This window comes from Neophocaena asiaeorientalis, unplaced genomic scaffold, assembly GCF_003031525.2.
Source record: "Neophocaena asiaeorientalis asiaeorientalis breed wild unplaced genomic scaffold, Neophocaena_asiaeorientalis_V1.1 scaffold14, whole genome shotgun sequence".
Taxonomy (NCBI): domain Eukaryota; kingdom Metazoa; phylum Chordata; class Mammalia; order Artiodactyla; family Phocoenidae; genus Neophocaena; species Neophocaena asiaeorientalis.
Window position 1 is genome coordinate 10,784,441 of NW_020175192.1, and position 18,378 is coordinate 10,802,818.

An 18,378-nucleotide genomic window follows, 5' to 3' on the forward strand; every position below is an offset into this window, starting at 1 on the left:
TCACTTATCTTGTTTCTGTCACCCGGAGAGTCCCAAAGGAATCAATTGTCAAAGCGAGAGTTTACTTGTCAAAGCGAGAGTTTCCTTATCAATGCGGTTGTCATTGGCTCAGGGATCACCTCCTAGAAGGGTTATTTGAGGGTTTTGGGTAGGTTCACAGGGATAGCTGGGATATATGTCTTCAGGTTCCTGTAACATATCAGTGGAGGCAGGTTTAATCCTGGACAGACGGACCCAACTCCTGACTCCCTGGAGCTTAACTGCTGTAGGGGTGCTCAGCAGGACTTGTTAAGGACTCTTCCACTTTGGGACTCATTCTTTCAGGTCTTTAAAAGCACCCAGTCCCCAGATTTACAATGGAGTGACTGGGGCTGTTATCTGGGAGAGCTGGGTTCTGTTTCCATGTTCTTTTATGGCCGTTTGGACCTGGCCCAGGTTTATAATGTATTTAAGATGGGCTTGGTTTCTGGGTCAGTTAGCATGTCCAGGGTGAGGAGTGGCCTTCCATGTGTCATTTCAAAGGGACTCAACTTAATAGCTGTTTCAGGGGCTGCCCTGACCCTTAGGAGAGCTATTGGCAGCAGGCAGTACCACGGTTCTGGTGTTTCCTGACAGAGTTTGCCCACGGTTTTCTTTAGGTTATGACTGGCCTGCTCTGCCTTCCCTGAGGATGGAGGTCTCCAGGACGAATGCAGGTGGTATCTGATTCCTAAGGCCTGTGAGAGCTGCTGGGTAACCCTGGCTTTGAATGAGGGTCCACTGTCACTCTGGAGGTGGCAGGGTAACCTGAACCTAGGGGTGATTTCTTTTATTGATAGAAGTGTTCTAGCCACTTTGGTTGCCTTTTCCATCCTACTGGGGAAGACCTCTGCCCATCCGGTGAAAGTGTCTTTAAATACTAATAAGTATTTGAAGCCTTGGAAAGAGGGCCCCTGACTGAAACCCATTTGCCAGTCCTCTCCTGGGTAAGTCCCACGTTACTGGGCTGGGCTAACAAGAGGGGGAGGGGTGCGGCTTGAGGCTGCCTCTGGATTATGGGTGGTACAGAGGGCGCAGGCTCCAGTAACCCTTCTGATTGTCCCTGGGAGCCCTTTCCTGTAAAAATCTGGAAAACCACAGCAGACATGGCATCCCTCCCCAGATGGAGGAATCATGTGGCCCTTTAATAATTTCCCATTGGTCAGAAAGAGGTACGAGCAATTTTTGGTCTATGTGCCACCAGCCATCTGTTCCCTTAGTGCCCCCTTGGTCTCGTGACCAGGTCTCTTTGGAAGTTGAGTATCTGGGTACAGTGTTAGAAGGGGTAAGGGATGGGATCAATGCCATTTCTGTTGTGGGTATCAGGGCTGCTTTCTTGGCTTCCCAGGGCATATTTTGAGTCTGTGTACATATTTACAATTTTTCCTTCCCCTAGGGTTAAGGCTCGGGTTAGAGCTATCAGTTCAGCCTTCTGGGCTGAAGTGTTGGGTGGCGAAGGTTTCACTTCTGTGACACTGTGAGCGCTCATGATAGCATACCCTGCCCTCCTGACCCCGTCCTTAATAAAGCTACTGCTGTCAGTAAACCATTCTTCCTCGGGGTTTTCTATGGCTTGATCTGTTAGATTAAACCTACAGGCATAGACCTGGTCAAGGGTTTCGAGGCAGGAATATATTAGCTCTGGGCTGTCAGCAGGCATCCGTGTAGCTGGGTTGAGGGTGCAGCAAGTTTTAAGGGTTACCTCTGGGGAGTCGAGGAACAAAGCCTGGTACTTAGTAAAGCAGCCTCCAGTTAGCCAATGGTGGCCTTTGATCTCCAGGATCCCTTGTACTTGATGGGAGGTCTGGACTTCCAGTGGCTGTCCAAAGGTAAGCTTGTTAGCTTCTTCCTATAAAGCAGAAGCAGCTACTACCCGAAGGCAGCCAGGCCAACTTCTAGTTGTTGAAAAAATAGCCTATAAGCTGAGGAACTTCTCCAACTTCTGTTATTAGGACCCCCAGGGCTGAGCCCTGCTTTTCAGCCACATACAAGATGAATGGCTTTTTTCAACTGGGAAGACCCAGAGCAGGAGCTTTCGTGAGGGCCTGTTTGATACTATTAAAAGTTTTTTCCTGTGCCCCAGTCCAAAGTAATGGTTCTGTATCTGGGCCTTTAGTAGCTTCACACAGGGGCTTAGCCATTAGCCCAAATCCTGGGATCCAGATTCTGTAAAATCCTGCCATGCCTAAAAAGGTACAGAGATGGTTTTTTTGTCTTTGGAGCACTTAGGCCTAATATAGCTCGTTTTCTGTCTGGAGACAGTTGTCTACTTCCAAGGTTTATAATGTATCCCAGGTATTTAACTTCTTGCTTTGAGATTTGTGCCTTTTTCTGGGGACCCTGTAACCCCGGGTCCCAGGGAAATTAAGAATTTCAGTGGTGTTCCGATCTGAGGCCTCCATGGAGGGGTTACATGTTAATATATCAACATCTACATACTGTAGAATAGCCCCTTCTTTTAGGTGTTATCTCCCTTAGTTCCTTTCCTAGGGCCTGGGCGAACAAGTGTGGGCTGTCCCGAAGCCCCTGAGGCAGTACTGTCCAGGTGTGTTGCATCTGGCCCAAGTGGGAGTTAGTCCACTAGAAGGCAAACAGATATTGTGATGAGGGATGAACTAGGATGCAAAAGAAGGCATCCTTGAGGTTGAACACAGTAAACCATTTAGCATCCTCAGGGACCTGGACTAAAATACGTTACAAGGATTGGCCATAAGGGGTTGTATACGAACCACAGCATCATTTACTGCTCTGAGGTCATGCACTATCCTACATTCTCCATTTGGCTTAACAACTGGCAGAATAGGGGTGTTACATGGAGACTGACAGGGCACCAAGAGGCCATGTTTTAAGAAGTTATCTATGAGGAGTTGTAACCTTTTTTTTGCTTCCAATCTTATGGGGTACTGTCTCTTGTTAGGGTAAGTGGCTTCTGGCTTAAAGCTAATTTTTACAGGTTGGGTGTTTCTGGCCCTCCCAGGGACCCCTTTGTCCCAAACTGGTTCACTGGTTGGAGAATATGGCTGGTAACAGGCCCTTGCTCTTCTTGTTGATCTGCCTTAGTCAGGGTCAAGATAAGGGGCTGCTTGGGGCCTCCTAACCGTAATATGGCCCCAAGGGAGCCCAGAAGGTCTCTCTCCAGTAGTGGCATAGGACACTTAGGGACAACCAAAAAGGCACGTGAGATCAAACACTGCTCAAATTGCCAAGTGAGAGCCCCAGTGAAGTAATGGGTGCGAGGCTTTCCGTTGACACCAGTCACTGTGCAGCTTTTAGAGGAAAGGGGTCCAGCGTGAGAATCAGGCCAGAGTATGTGGCTCTGGTATCGATTTAAAAATGGATCTTCTTACCTGCCACATCCAGAACGACCCAGGGCTCCTTGACGGAGACAGACATCTCATGGGGGAGAGCTGTGAGAATCCCAGGGCCACCTCAGTTGCCCAGCACGGCCATCTCAGGAGCGGGGGCCCCTCTTCCCTGTCGGGACCAAAGGCAGTCCCATCTCCAATGCCCAGTCTGCTTGCAGACTGGGCATGGCCTGGGGGGTTCCTCTGGCATTCACGGGCCCAGGGGCCGGTTGACTTGCATTTGAAGCATTCCCCCTTGTTGGTCTTACCTCCAGACTGATGGCTGAACCTTCTTGGCCCCTTTGGGTTGCCCTGAAGTTGCAAGGTAATTTCAACTTCAGCGGCGTGTCTGACAGCAAGGGCTATCAGTTTACCTTGCTTGAGCCTTGGCCTGCCTCAACTCACGCCAAGTTCTTTCCTCCTCCTCAGTTTGAGCTCGATTATTAAATACCCCAAAGGCTACCTCTAGGAGTTTGGGCATAAGGGTTTGTGGGCCTAATTGTAACTTTTGGAGTTTTCACCTAATATCAGGGGCAGACTGTGTGATAAAATGTTGTCCTAACAGGGACTGACCCTCGGGAATGGAGGGATCTATGTTAGTAAATTTTCTAAAACCCTCCACAAGCCGTCCCTGAAAGAAGGCTGGGTTTTCTTCTTTCTCTTGGTTCACTTTCATGACCTTTTCATAGTTGACTGGTTTTCTAATGCATTTTCTCATTCCTTCTAACAGGCATTGAACCACGTGGTTCCTGGCCCTCGTTCCCGCCAGGGACTTATAATCCCAAGGGGGATCCAGATTTGGGACTGCATCCCCACCCATATCATAAATGTTGGGTTGGTCCCTGGAGAGCTGGTCAGCGTGCCCCTGGGCTGCTGTCCAAATTCTTTGCTTCTTTCTCCTCATGGGTACAGCAGGTAGATAGTACTATTTGGACATCCTTCCAGATTAAATCAAAGGCCAGGGTTAGGGCCTGAAATCCTTCAATAAATCCACTAGGGTCTTCAGAAAATTGGCCCAGGCTTTCTTTGCACTGGGCTAAATCGGTTAGGAAGAAGGGCACATGTACTCTGATTGTGCCTTCGCCATTTGCCACTTGCCCAAGAGGGCATATTCTCCCTGATCCTCGGTGATAGGAAGTCCCACTACGGGCTACCCCCATGGGACTAGCTTTTTCATCCTGGGGTACCAGTGTGTACAGAGGGTATGCATAGGAAGGCGAGGTTTGGGATTGGCCAGGGGGATCCCGAGAAGCAGGGGTACTTGTAGGAGTCGGAGAGGCTCGGTTTCTCTCCTGAGAGTTTGGGGGAGTTAAATGAGGACCGTCTAGAACGTCGAGAGAATTCTCTGATTCTCCAGGCCTGATTACCAGAGCCGCATAGAGCAGGATTCTGGTAAAGGGACATGAAGGCCTGGACATGGGGAAACTCAGTCCATTTTCCCAACCTACGGCAATAAAGATGCAGTTGCAAGATGGTTTTATAATTTAGAGACCCATTTGGGGGCCATGTTTCTCCATCCCCCAACATATAAAGGCCAGGCAGTCTTATAGTGAAACTTAAGCTTTTTTTTTCTTAGCCCGTCTAATTTTAAAAGCTTCCAGTTCTTAAGGACACATCCCAGAGGTGTTTCTTCTGGCTTAGAAGGGGATCCTCCCATGTTGAGCAACCTGCAACCAAGGACGAAGAGGCTCACCTAGGAATGGAATCCGGTGCCCTGGAAACATTTACCAGGAGGCTTTAATTTGGAAGGGGTCCGGAGTGTCCTCTAGATCCCCATCGACCCTGAATCAGACGTCTCTGGTTGAACTTAGTTCCTTGTGCAGAGAAAAATGTTGCAGTTGCCAGGGATTCCTTGGGGAGGATATTTTGATTATACAGTCATTGTCCTATGACTATATAATAAGAGATTATTTTTCTTACACTGGGGTGTATCCCCCGGGACCAGGAGTCTAAAAGATTCAGAACACGGCTACATGGACTCAAACAGCCCAAAAGGCTGGTGTGGAAGAGCACATGGGCAAACTCGCAGAGTGAGCTGCACCCAATAGGGGTGGCTTAGATCACTTGCATGGGGGCAGTCTTCCAGGTTGTCTCTGGCCAATCATCTTGCTTTTGCCCATATCTGTCCTGACTCAGGGTCCTTCTTGGGGCATCACACGCATCTCTCAGACTAGATGGATTCCAATGCAAAGGTTTCTGGGAGGTTGGCAGGACATATTATGGGCTGGCATCTCCTCCCTCCTTTGGCCCCTCCCCTAGAGTTATGTCGTCCCAAATTCCTTAGGGGATGACTAAGGACTTTCTCTGCACATGTGTCTGGCTGAGAAATCCCCTTGACCACAGAAGAGGAAATTGTGGTCTCAGGGCCCAATGCTCCTCCTGGCATCTTATCTCAAAGTGTCAGCAGGAGACTGGTTGCAGCTGCTCAGCCTGGAGCCCATCTATCTCCTACCTCACTATTACAGAAGGATTCATTACTTTGCCAAGAGGTTTACTAAAGACAGTTATTTCCTCATAACAATTTCCTGAGGGGGGAAAAAAAATCTATCATCATTTAACCATTAAATTAGATAGGTGAGAGGGGCTGACCTAATTTAAATGCACCATGCATATAGAAAACAAATAAGATCAGAGTTTAAGAAACATGCTAGCTCAGTGAAGAGAAAAAGTGTGAATACTGATAAACAAATGGCAGAATTAAATGAAAGGAAGAAAATGAAAATAAAAGGTAATACTTTGAAGTGTTAATTTACCCTCCATCTCAGTGCTCATTAAGAGGTAAATTTCTATTTGCCCAAGATCTGCAGAGAGCATTCTGACTCTGAATGGTACCCTGCTACCACAACTCTTCTTGGAGGATTGAAAATGGGTACAAAATCTTTCCAGATTTGCTTTTAGAAAAACCACTGTCACATTCAATATTAAAATCTTTGGATGGTCTTGGATGTTAGCCTAAGGGGTCTGGCCTTTAGTCCACAGAAAAGGAACACCATGACCCAGGGATGTGCTTTCAGATGATAAATCTGAAAAATCAGGGAGCCCTGAGGAACAAGGATGTCTGTTAGGAGAGACTATAACAGTCTGAGCTAAAAAGTAATAAAAACCTCAGTTAGCAGAATTAACATGAAAGATAGTGAGAAGAAATTATTTACATAAGATATCATAAGAGGACAATATAATCACAATGTCAGGAAAAAAAAAAAAAGGAGAGGGTTGGGGGAAATGCCATAGAGATTGAGAATACTACGGACTGAAAAGGACCAAACATTAGTTAAGTAAATAAGGATCTGACTGTGGATACTCTGACCTAAAATAAACATCCTTCTTCAAGAGAAAGTTTTACCTTTAGGACAGAAAGAAAGTGAAGTATGATGTGTATTCACTTTGGAGAGATCCCTAGAGCAGGCAGAACACCCAGAGTATATTCATTACATTCTTGCTTTAATCTGAATACAGGACAGTCAAGCCAAGAGTGAACTCTACATTTAACTTCATCCTAAAGGACCCCAAGAGTTACCATAGGGTTTCCTTACCTAGGGTCAATCTTCTTTTTACCCCTTTCTGAAAAGAAAAACACTAATGATATTCTTTAAACCCTATTTTCCTACATTTGTTTTCTGTTTACATTGGTAGGACAAACATTATTTCCATCTACTCTGACTTAAAAACACATTTCATAACACGGAAGTTATAAGCTTTTCACTGAGAAAACAAATCAGAGAATAAGGCTCAGGGAAGCTTTCTTAGCATACATATAAAATGCCTCCAAGCAAAATAAATAGGAAGAAGAGCTAGTGACAGTTTCTTCATCAGTGAAATGAAAATAATATGTAGCTTACTGAGCAGTTATAAGGATCAAACTAGATCACTTATATGAAGCACCTACGATAGTCCTTGGCACATGATATGGGCTCAAAAAGTATTTATTATTAAGATGACTTTTTTAATTCCTTCATACTCAAGTTAGTCATATAACTAGTGAACTAGACAGAATTCAGATAAAAGACTCATTTGTTTTTGTTGTTTGTCAATTATTAAGTGTATGTCCCCTTCAAGTAACAGTATGGAGTATAAAAATATTAGAAGAATTAGTTTCTACCTTCCTCAGTCACTGATTATATAACATCACACTTGACTTGAACCAAAGCTAAGCAGAATTTGAAATATGTTAAATATACATTAGAAGGAAATAACTACAAAAAATAAAAAACATTTTTTAGAAAGAAGAAAATAGTTACTAAAATATATCAACCATGAAATTCTCACCTTGTCTTCTGGACAAGAAATTGCTTCAGATCCTGAAGGATGTTTCCTGTTTTTCGTCCAACTTCTAAATACAAGTTTGGTCGATCAAAACCAGTACAGGTAATGTGAGGATCCGTCAGTTTTAAGCAACGTACAATGTCTTCTCGGATTGAAGAACTTGCAGTAGCAGTCAGTGCAACAATTGGAACCTGAAATAAGTAAAAGTGATTTTTAACCAAGGGAAGAGCTCAATAATTCCCAACATCTACTGCCTCTTAGAAAGAGACTGGAAGACAATTACAGGAGGAACAGAGGAACAGGGTTAAAAATGCAACTTTAAAATTATTCTCTTTCAAAGAAGAGAAGAACACTTCTTTCATACTTGTTTCTCAGCCTTCTGAGAAATCATTCAAATAAAACACTAAATTCATAAGATTTCTAAATGCAATCTACCTTATTAAATTAAGTCCACTGATTAACTATCTACCTCTCCATTTATTATTTTTACATTTATATTAGTGCTGGTACAAATGAGGGGTATGTTATGTCTTATTTTTCATTAATCTATCATTCACAAGTTATAAACCCTTCATTCACTGAAAATCTACCTATACAAAGCCCAAGTCTTTTTTGTCTCCTATATTAAATATATTGGTCGAAGGCTTTTCAGATCTATTGTAAAAGAAAAGCTCTCAGTGATCTGGATAACCTCTCACCAGTTTTAGTGGGTTAACCGTGGCATAATATGTAAAAGAAAAAAGGAGAGAATGAAACATCTATTATTAACTGATTCCTTGAGCAACCGAGTCATGTTCTATTTTCAATCTAGCGAGGACTTCTTGACTGCCTTAGCAGCCAAAGCAGGAGGCACAGCAGGTACCAGGAAAAACATGAGTGTGTGATCTTTCAGAAATTCTAAAGTGGGGTAACAACACACCTCCCATGAAACTAGATTTAATATTTCTGTCACTATTATCATAGGGAGTTCTAATCAACTATGCTATTATTTCATAATCAGAAAAATTGTTCCTATATCATTAGTTGCTCGATTTCCAAGATTACAACTTTCTTAATACTCTTTTTAGCTTATTACAAATGCAGTAAATAATATCCTCATAACATAGCTCTTCAGATACATCTACCTCACAAATCAGTTTAAGCAATTATCGTACATACATGAAAATTTAAGTGCAATTTGTAAAAAAGCAATTACAGAATTTGAAAAACAAGATACAATTTATTAAAAACTATTCTTACAATCAATATAGCTTTGCTGAATTAAAAATTATCTCAAAGCTCATGTAAAAAAAATCAATTAAGTTTGGGAGTAATTTTTAAATGGGAAAAAATTATATCAAAATCAATGTGACCAGGTAATTGGCATTTTTGTATTCTCTATCCTTAAATTCTATGAAATTATTTTAAAAATACCCCAAATTAACTTAATTGATTTTTGGCTTACAATCAGACTGTTCTCTGAATTTAGAGAGTGTCTGCCTAACAACTTATATATGAATATGCCAATTTATAAAGAAGTTAGTTTCTCTAATCGAGGCTTAATATATATGTATACAGCTGCTTTATGTCTTTATAGCAAATAAAAATATCTATAGCAAATATATGGCTGAGAATAAGGGAAGTTTAAACACTGAAGTTCTTAGGACATGCATATCCTCACCCTCACAACAACAAAGAGTTCCATCAATTTAAGTACGTTACTCAAACAATTTACAAATGCACTAAAAAATGCTTGTTGTTTAACTGCATATACACATAAAGAAAGAAGTTTTCAGGATAGAGACTATAAGAAAAGAGGGCCTGGTTTGTTCCTAAGCAATATAATGTATGAGTGGACGAGCAATGCTTTTGTGAAAAGAAGGAAATAAGCACGAACCATAACACATTTTGAACTAGAAGAAAAATCTGGCAAAAAGCAGCACAGTGGTGTAAAAATCTCGTTTAGAATCAATTGTCTGAGTTCAAAGCCTGCCTTTGCCACTAACTAGATGTGAGATTTTGAGCTGTTTATTTTTTTTACACACATATATTTTTTGGCCACGCCACACGGCTTGCAGGATCTTAGTTCCCTGACCAGGGATCGAACCCGTGCCCCCTTCGGTGGAAGCGCACAGTGGACTGCCAGGGAAGTCCCTTGAGCTGTTTATTTCACTCTCTGAACTTTGGTATCCTCATCTATAAGATGGTTGTAATAACAGCAACAATCTCATAAAGTCACTGTGAAGACCAAATGGGATAAAAGGTCTAGTGTGCTGAACACAAAGGTCTAGTGTCTAGTAAGCACTCAAGAAGTGTCAGCTATCACTGATATTACTGCAACAACTGAAAAGAATTCTACAAAAGAACTGCAGAGACATGGCCACTACTCCCAGACTTGCCACTGACTTTGGAAAGGGCTAACTTCTCTTGGCCTCAGTTTTTTCATCAAAATATGAGATGGAGAGGGCTACAGGATGTTAACCTCTCTTCTAACTTAAAAATTCTCACTTTGCCACTAGAAACTCCTTATTCTAGTGACCTACTAACAGGAAAAATCAATATAAATTCCCTCCTTTGCCAACATTCTAGAAAGTCACAGTTAAGAATGTTGCTTCCAGAACTTAGAAAAATAGAATAAAGTAATGGAATGTATTAAACTTAATGGAACAATATTTACTTTCACTTCAGAAATGAACAGAATATTCTCCCTTAGAATCTTTGGTGCTTAAAAGTTATAAACTACAGGGCTTCCCTGGTGGCGCAGTGGTTGAGAGTCCGCCTGCCGATGCAGGGGACGCGGGTTCGTGCCCCGGTCCGGGAGGATCCCACATGCCGCGGAGCGGCTGGGTCCGTGAGCCATGGCCGCTGGGCCTGCGCGTCCAGAGCCTGTGCTCCGCAGCGGGAGAGGCCACAGCGGTGAGAGGCCCGTGTACCGCAAAAAAAAAAAGTTATAAACTACAGTGAAGTGTAAAAATAACACCCAGGCTGGTTAGGAGACAGGAGTCCACACAGCCTGGTTTGCTGGGATACTCTCAGTGTATCCTGTCATCACAGCATAGTTATCAACAGCTTGCACCTTTTAATTTTCAAAAGCAGACTGGTGTGGGTGACAAATGACCCTGCCACTCAGTTATATCAAGTTCTTAACTCATGAAACTTGTTCTTTCAGTTGGCAAATCTTGGTTTCTTTGGTAATAAGTACCAAGTTTTGTTAAAACAAGCAACAAAATGTAAATTAATCTTGTGACTATAAATTTAGGAATGCCTTAGACATACACTTCAATGGTGTCACATCTACGAATTCCAAGAACTATATCTGCTTCTAAATTTGGGTGGTATAGTTAATCTATGTACTCTATGATATCATGCTTCATTCATTCATTCATTCATTCACTAACTCCAGATAGTTCCTGAGTGTCTACTATGTGCTGATCTTTGTGAAAGGGCTGGGGAGAAAGTAATGGGAAGATCCAACATGTCTCACATTTCTCACAGTTCCTCTTATTTGAATTTCAGAATTTTAAGGCTGATGTAAAGCTTTCTACCTGGCTGCTCTTTCTTGAGACTCATTTTGTCAGATTCTCTCCAAATGGGAATCTTTATGCACAATGAGTTAATGATTTTTTGCTATTTTTGAACTTACTGAAATAATATGGTGTGAAGCACTGTGGGTTTATGCCAGTTGTCCCAGGGTGATTGTGATTAGAAGAAAAAAAGCACTGAGAACAGTGAGGAAAATGAGAGTCCTACAACCACCAGGTGGCATTTCTCATCACTTAGCTAATAAAGAGAATTCATGAAAACACTAGGGGAAAAAGGTTTTCTCAGCCGTTGCTTGACGAACAACCTGTGCTACAGTGAATCATCCCAAGAAATGAAAAGAATCGAATGGAGTCCACAGCCTGACATAATAAAAGACTTAATTCAACACTGAAAAAGTGTTTCAGAACTGCATAAAACATTTAAAACTCCTCTAACACAAACCTTCTAGAATCAAACGCCCAGGAAAGGTTTCAAGAAAGCAATCTTCCTAGTTTCTAAAAGCTTACTTTAAACCGTTCTAAATTAATAGAAAGCAGTCCTCAAGGAACCTGAGCCTAGTGACTGTCACCATACAAATATCTTCTTTCTCTATACAGGTACTATTAATCTTTCTATATTATTCATACTGTTCCATACACCATTTATTGTTTGGTACTATTGCTTCTACTTTTATAAGTAAATCTGAATCTAAACTCCTTTACTGGACTATGTGCTACTTTAGGGCAGAAACTATTTTAAACTTCTTTCGAGTCATTTGCTTTAGAAACCAGCATAGTGTCCTACTGTGGAGCACCGCCCAGCCCTACCACTCACTGCCTGTGTGGGAAAGTTACTTCTCACATTCTCAGCTTTCTCATCGAAATTCATTTATTCATTTACCCCATTACTTACGGAACACTCACTATGTGCCAGGTACTGTTGTAGCTTTTATAAACCAAATCAGCAAAAACCCTGCCCACAAAGAATATTCTAGTGGGGACCCACAGGCAATAGACAAAGTGTATTCTTAATACGTTAAGTTAAACAGTGATAAGTGCTATTTTAAAAACAGGAAAGGAATATGAGGAAAGCTGAGAGCTGGGGGAGAGAGGTTAATTTGAAATTTTGAATATGGTGGCCCAGGAGGCCTAAAAAAAAAAGCTAATATTTCAGCAGACTTGAGAAAAGTGAGGGATACACCATGTGAACTACCCAGGGGAAAATTATTCAGGGAGAGCGAAGAGTGGGAACAAAGCCCTAAAGTAGGAGCACGGTTGGCACATTTGAAGAATATCAATGAAAACAAACAGTACGGCTAGAAGCCAGTGAATGAGGAGACAAGTAGCAGAGGATGAGGTCAAAGAGAAAATAAAGGCCAGATCATTTAAGATATGTAGTGTCTGTCTTTATTTAGAGTGAAATGGTCTACAACCGGAGGGTTCTGAGCAGAAGACATGATCTGTCTGACTTAACATTTTCGAAATATCACTCTGGATGCTGTATTGAAATAGACTAAGGAGGGTAAGAGTGAAAACAGACCAACCAGGAGACTGCTGTAATAGCCAGGTGAAAGGAGACGGTGGCTTGTACCAGGGTGGTAGCAGACATCAAGCAGATTCTGTACATATTCTGAAGACCTCATGAGATTTCTTTACTGTTTAAATGTGGGGTAGACTGTAAGAGAAAAAGAAGAGTGGAAGAAAATTCCAAAAATCTTGGCCTGAGCACCAGAAGGATGCAGCTGCTACTAAATGAGATGGGGGAGATTGAGGGAAGAGCTGTTCTGGGGTGGAGAGAATATCAGGAAGTTAAGAATAGGTTACGTTTCAGATGCCTGTCAGGCATCGGAAGTAGAGAGACGTTGAATAGGCAGCTAACGTTTATGTAAGTGTGTGTGTGTGTGTGTGTGTGTGTGTGTGTGTGTGTGTGTGTGTGTGTGTGTATACATATATTAATCCATAAAACGATTAAAATAAAAAATAGTAATAATAACAGCAAATGTTAAAAAGGAGGGAGAGAAACTGAACCACTCATACATTGCTGGTATCAATTCAGGGTGAGGATATAAATTTGGGAGTTGTCAGCATATAGATTTTAGTTAAAACCATATGTTGGTTGAAATGACCAAGGAAGTAAGTACAGAGAGGAAAGAGAACAGGTCCAAAGACTAAGGTTTTAGGCATGCCAATGTTAAAAGGGCAGGGAGATGAAAAGAAATAAGCAGAGGAAACTGAGAAAGAAGAGATAATAAGAAAGGAAGAGAACCAGGGAATGTGCTATCCTACTGGTATGAGAAGAACTGTTTCAAGAGGAAGGTAATGAAACTAGTGGGCAGTGGGGAGGGGCGACACAGGGATAGGGGAGTGGGAGGTACAAACTACTGGGTGTAAGACAGGCTCAAGGATGTATTGTACAACACAGGGAATAGAGCCAATATTTTGTAATAACTGTAAATAGAATGTAACCTTTAAAAATTATATTAAAAAAAAAAATTATATTAAAAAAATTTTTTTAAAAAGAAGAAAGTAATGAAGATATTTATGTTGCTTGATCGTTATGAGGGTTAACCAAGATAAAAACACTGACCCGGGCTTCCCTGGTGGCGCAGTGGTTAAGAGTCCGCCTGCCGATGCAGGGGACACAGGTTCGTGCCCCGATCCGGGAAGGTCCCACATACCATGGAGCGGCTAGGCCCGTGAGCCATGGCGGCTGAGCCTGCGCGTCCGGAGCCTGTGCTCCGCAACGGGAGAGGCCACAACATGTGAGAGGCCCGCGTACCGCAAAAAAAAAAACTGACCCAAGGCCAGTCCCATAGTTGGAGCTCAATTCACATTACTTTGATTCTCTTCCAATATATCCTTGCTAAGTGTTACATTCAAGTTTTTTGTTCTTTTGTTTTGTTTTATTGTAATGTCTGCTCCAGTCAAATCTTTATGAGAAGAGCTAAGAAAAAAGAAACTATATTTAAGATAGCTCTCAATAAGCACGCTTAATAAGAAATGAGGTTGAACTAGATAATCTATCAAAAGAATAACAAATAATTTCTAATACTTTTTTTTTTTTGGTTTACTCACATAAGCCAGTTCCAATAGGTGACAAACCATACAATTCAATTTATTTAACATTGTTCAAATAACAAAATTATACAAATGGAGACCAGATTAGTGGTCACCAGGGGTTAGGGTTAGGGGTGATGGGAATGGTGGGTATGCCTGTAAAAGGACAGCTCCAGGGAGCCTATGGTAATGGAATAGTTCTGTATCTTTATTGCAATGGAAGTTATATAAACATACATATAAGATAAAACTGTATAGGACAATATACATACATATGCATACACACTTATAAAACTAGTGAACTAAGAATAAACTGTAGCAATGTCATATACCTACTTGATACTATACTACAGTTATTCAAGATATTACCACTGGGGAAACAGTACATAGAACATCCCTGTACATTTTTTTTTTACAATTGCCTGTGAATCCATAATTTTTTTTTATTAATTAATTTATTTTACTTATTTATTTTTTTGGGGGTACGCGGGCCTCTCACTGTTGTGGCCTCTCCCGTTGCGGAGCACAGGCTCCGGACGCACAGGCTCAGCGGCCATGGCTCATGCGCCCAGCTGCTCCGCGGCATGTGGGATCTTCCCGGACCAGGGCACAAACCTGTGTCCCCTGCATCGGCAGGCGGACCCTCAAGCACTGCGCCACCAGGGAAGCCCTGTGAATCCATAATTTTTAAAAATAAAAAATAAAATGGTTGCCAATATTTTAAGTTTTTAAGCTCTTCGTATAAAATATGCCATTCATATAGAACACTCATGTAAAACTTTCCTGTTCTTTATAATTAGGAAAGAAAGTGTGAGAACCGGAAAAAGTTTGCCAAGTCCTGCTCTATAGCATTCCTCAATAAATTACATGCCAAGCTTAGAAGGAAGTCAAGGTTAGAATTTTTTAAAAAAATCTTTCCCCCACTTACATCATCCATTTGCCCTTTCATAGAGGAATCTTCAGCTTTCTGGCCATTCCCCAATCCTGGACTCTCCCTTGGTAAGAAAGTCATTTCAAGACATTGCACTTGGCAAAGCTTACCGATGGGAGTACTGCCTTTATGGAGCCCAAAGTTCTGAATGAACTTCTAAAATCATGTCCCCACTCAGAAATACAGTGAGCCTCATCCACAGCAATAAGTGTGATACCTATAAAAAAAGAAAAATATGTAAATGGAGAAAATAAAGTTCAAAAAAGTAATAAACGCATCTAAATTGTTACCACCATCTTCATTAGAATATATAAATATTACAGAAAGTAGTATAAATAATTCAAATCAAAGTATTTGGTTCATATAAAAATATAAGCATAAATAACATCAGATAACACCAAAAATCATTATTGAAAATAGGCAAAGGGAGATATATGGATAAAAGGCATATGGATAAAAGAGAGAAATATATTTTTTTCAGACAACATATTTATTGAATTTTAACTTTCATCATTATTCCTCAGAGAAATTAGTTACTTACTATTACTTTGTCCTCAAAGCTATCACTCATTTGCAATGATAATGCCCTGAAAAAAAGAGCTGTTTTCTTTCTCTTTGGTAATACTTTCAATTTTATCTCATGGATTAGCTATCAAAAGAGATAGAGAGGCTTCCCTGGTGGCCCAGTAGTTAAGAATCCTCCTGACAATACAGAGGACACGGGTTCGAGCCCTGGTCTGGGAAGATCCCATATTCCGTGGAGCAACTAAGCCTGTACACCACAACTACTGAGCCTGCACTCTAGAGCCTGTGAGCCACAACTACAACTACTGAGCCCGTGTGCCACAACTACTGAAGCCCGCGCACCTAGAGCCCGTGCTCCGCAACAAGAAGCCACTGCAACGAGAAGCCCGCGAACCGCAACAAAGAGAAGCCCCCGCTCACCACAACTAGAGAAAGCCCGTGCGCAGCAACGAAGACCCAACGCAGCCAAAAATAAAATAAATAAGTAAATGCAGTAAAAACAACCAAAAAAAGAGAGATAGAAAGACTCAGCATATTTCATACTAAGATTAAATGCATCACTGTCCGTGACTGATCACATATTACACTGCAGAGTTCCTCTGTAATGCCAGTTCTGGAAGACGGATGACATCCATGTTTTCCAATATAAAATGGTAAGGGAAGAACTAAATCTCATTATGTACAAAGTAGGTAAGAAGGAATGTACTTTGTTCTCTTCCCCTAGCAACGCCTCTACTCTGCCCTCACACCACACACCCACACTGAAACAGAATTAACAGTGTGTAGTAATGCATTTCAGAAAAGGGCTTTATTTTATAATCATTCACTAAAACGTCTTCAGATATTTCAAAGCAGTGACAGTAGTGCTTTTGCCCTCGATCACCAAATTAATACTTAAGACAAAAATAATATTTCCCTTCAATGGGGATGATCACTACTTGATGCTTATCTGAGAATTTATAATGTTTTGCCACTAGTGAGATGATTAAAAACATGTGCTCTAGAGTCAGACTACCTAGATGCATAACCTGGCTTACTATTTATATTACCTTAAGCATGTTACTTAAGCTTTCAAGTGTCAGTTTCCCACAAGTATAAGGTAGGTAATAAAAGTACCTAACATTTTTTAGTTATTCTGAAGATTAAATTAGATCATTCATGTAAAATGCTAAGATAGGGGCTGGCATAAAAGACAGCTCAATAAAAAAAATAAGCTATTATTATTATAGTTATTAAATTCCCACTATGTTCCAAACACTCTTCTAGGTATAAAATGATTAGTAAAATGCAATCCATGATTTTAAGGAGCTCATAATTCTGAAAGAGGAGGCAGACAGACAAGCAAAAAATTACAATTCATTGAGATTACCAAGTACAATGAGTTGGAGAAGAAAAAGAAAGAAAGAAAGAAAAAAAAGAAACCTACTAAATATGAACAAATACAGGTTGATCACATCAAATTTCTATTTCCTGAGTGGCTGGGACAAATTCAGTGTTACCACTATACTTATTTGGGTTTAGAAACGACATGACCCAGATTTTAAATTAAATAAATTAATACTAAGATGACAGCTCCTCCTTTATTTTAAAACCTTCCTTATAATTATAGGTTTGACTAATTAGCTTATTTTAATAAGAATTTTTATTTATTTATCTATTTTTATTATTTTATGTATTTATTTATTTTTGGCTGCATTGGGTCTTCGTTGCTGCATGTGGGCTTTCTCTAGCTGCAGCAAGCGGGGGCTACTCTTAGTTGTGGTACGCGGGCTTCTCATTGCGGTGGCTTCTCCTGTTGTGGAGCACGGGCTCTAGGCACGCGGGCTTCAGTAGTTGTGGCACATGCACGCAGAGTTGTGGCTCGCGGGCTCTAGAGTGCAGGCTCAGTAGTTGTGGCACATGGGCTTAGTTGCTCTGTGGCATGTGGGATTTTCCCGGACCAGGGCTCGAACTTGTGTGCCTTGCATTGGCAGGCGGATTCTTAACCACTGCGCAACTAGGGAAGTCCAACTAACTAGCTTTTAATTGAGTTAAACTTTGCCCTTCACAAGCAGCTGAGGCAAGCTTCTGCCAACTTCCACATTAAACGTGCAAGTCCAAGTGTCTGCCCAGGTCCAGGACATATTTCATTTTGGCACACCTGTCATTCAAGCCTACTTCCAAAGTTACAAGACAATTACAGGTGTGTTTGCTTTTAAGGTGTCTCCATGTAAAATTCTGTTTGCTGCTTCTGTTGTATACCCATATTACTTAAATAATAACACATCATAAAAATCATAAATCTGAATAGCTAAATGTCAAACTACTGTACAAATAAAATTCTGAGTATATTCCCTGCTGCAAGCGTTTTACAAATTCCTGCAAATAAAAGTTAAATAAAAGTATTTCAGAAAGAATTTATTCTATTTTGTTCAACATTGACAGTCAACCAAAAAGAGCATTTTCATCCATTTTATGCAGAGTACGCAGCTCTAATAACTGCAGTGTTCATAATTTAATCCTTTAGAAAAAAATTAAAATAGAGAAATAGAACTACCTGTCAAAAGGATCTAAGTAAATACTGGATTAACTCCACCACAGAAACAAAACAAATACTAAAATGGAGCAAAACATATTCAGATCACTATGGACATAGACCCTAACTTTTGCAGTAAAACCATGGAATTTATATATCTAGGGTTGTTGGGTTTAATCTAAAGTGAAATATTCATAAGAACTTCATACAACCTAATAGGACACA

General features: G+C 41.0%; 1 protein-coding gene across 4 annotated transcripts in view; it reads right to left on the bottom strand.

Moving 5' to 3' along the window:
- Positions 1-18,378, bottom strand: part of WRN (WRN RecQ like helicase) — a 127,556-nt gene that overhangs the window by 49,837 nt on the left and 59,341 nt on the right. For all 4 annotated transcript variants that reach the window (XM_024765136.1, XM_024765138.1, XM_024765137.1 and 1 more), the window contains exons 17-18: positions 15,224-15,330; positions 7,629-7,816 (exon numbers count right to left, since the gene is read on the bottom strand). In XM_024765136.1, coding sequence (XP_024620904.1) covers positions 7,629-7,816; positions 15,224-15,330 — 295 coding nt within the window. The remainder of the gene's footprint in view (positions 1-7,628; positions 7,817-15,223; positions 15,331-18,378) is intronic.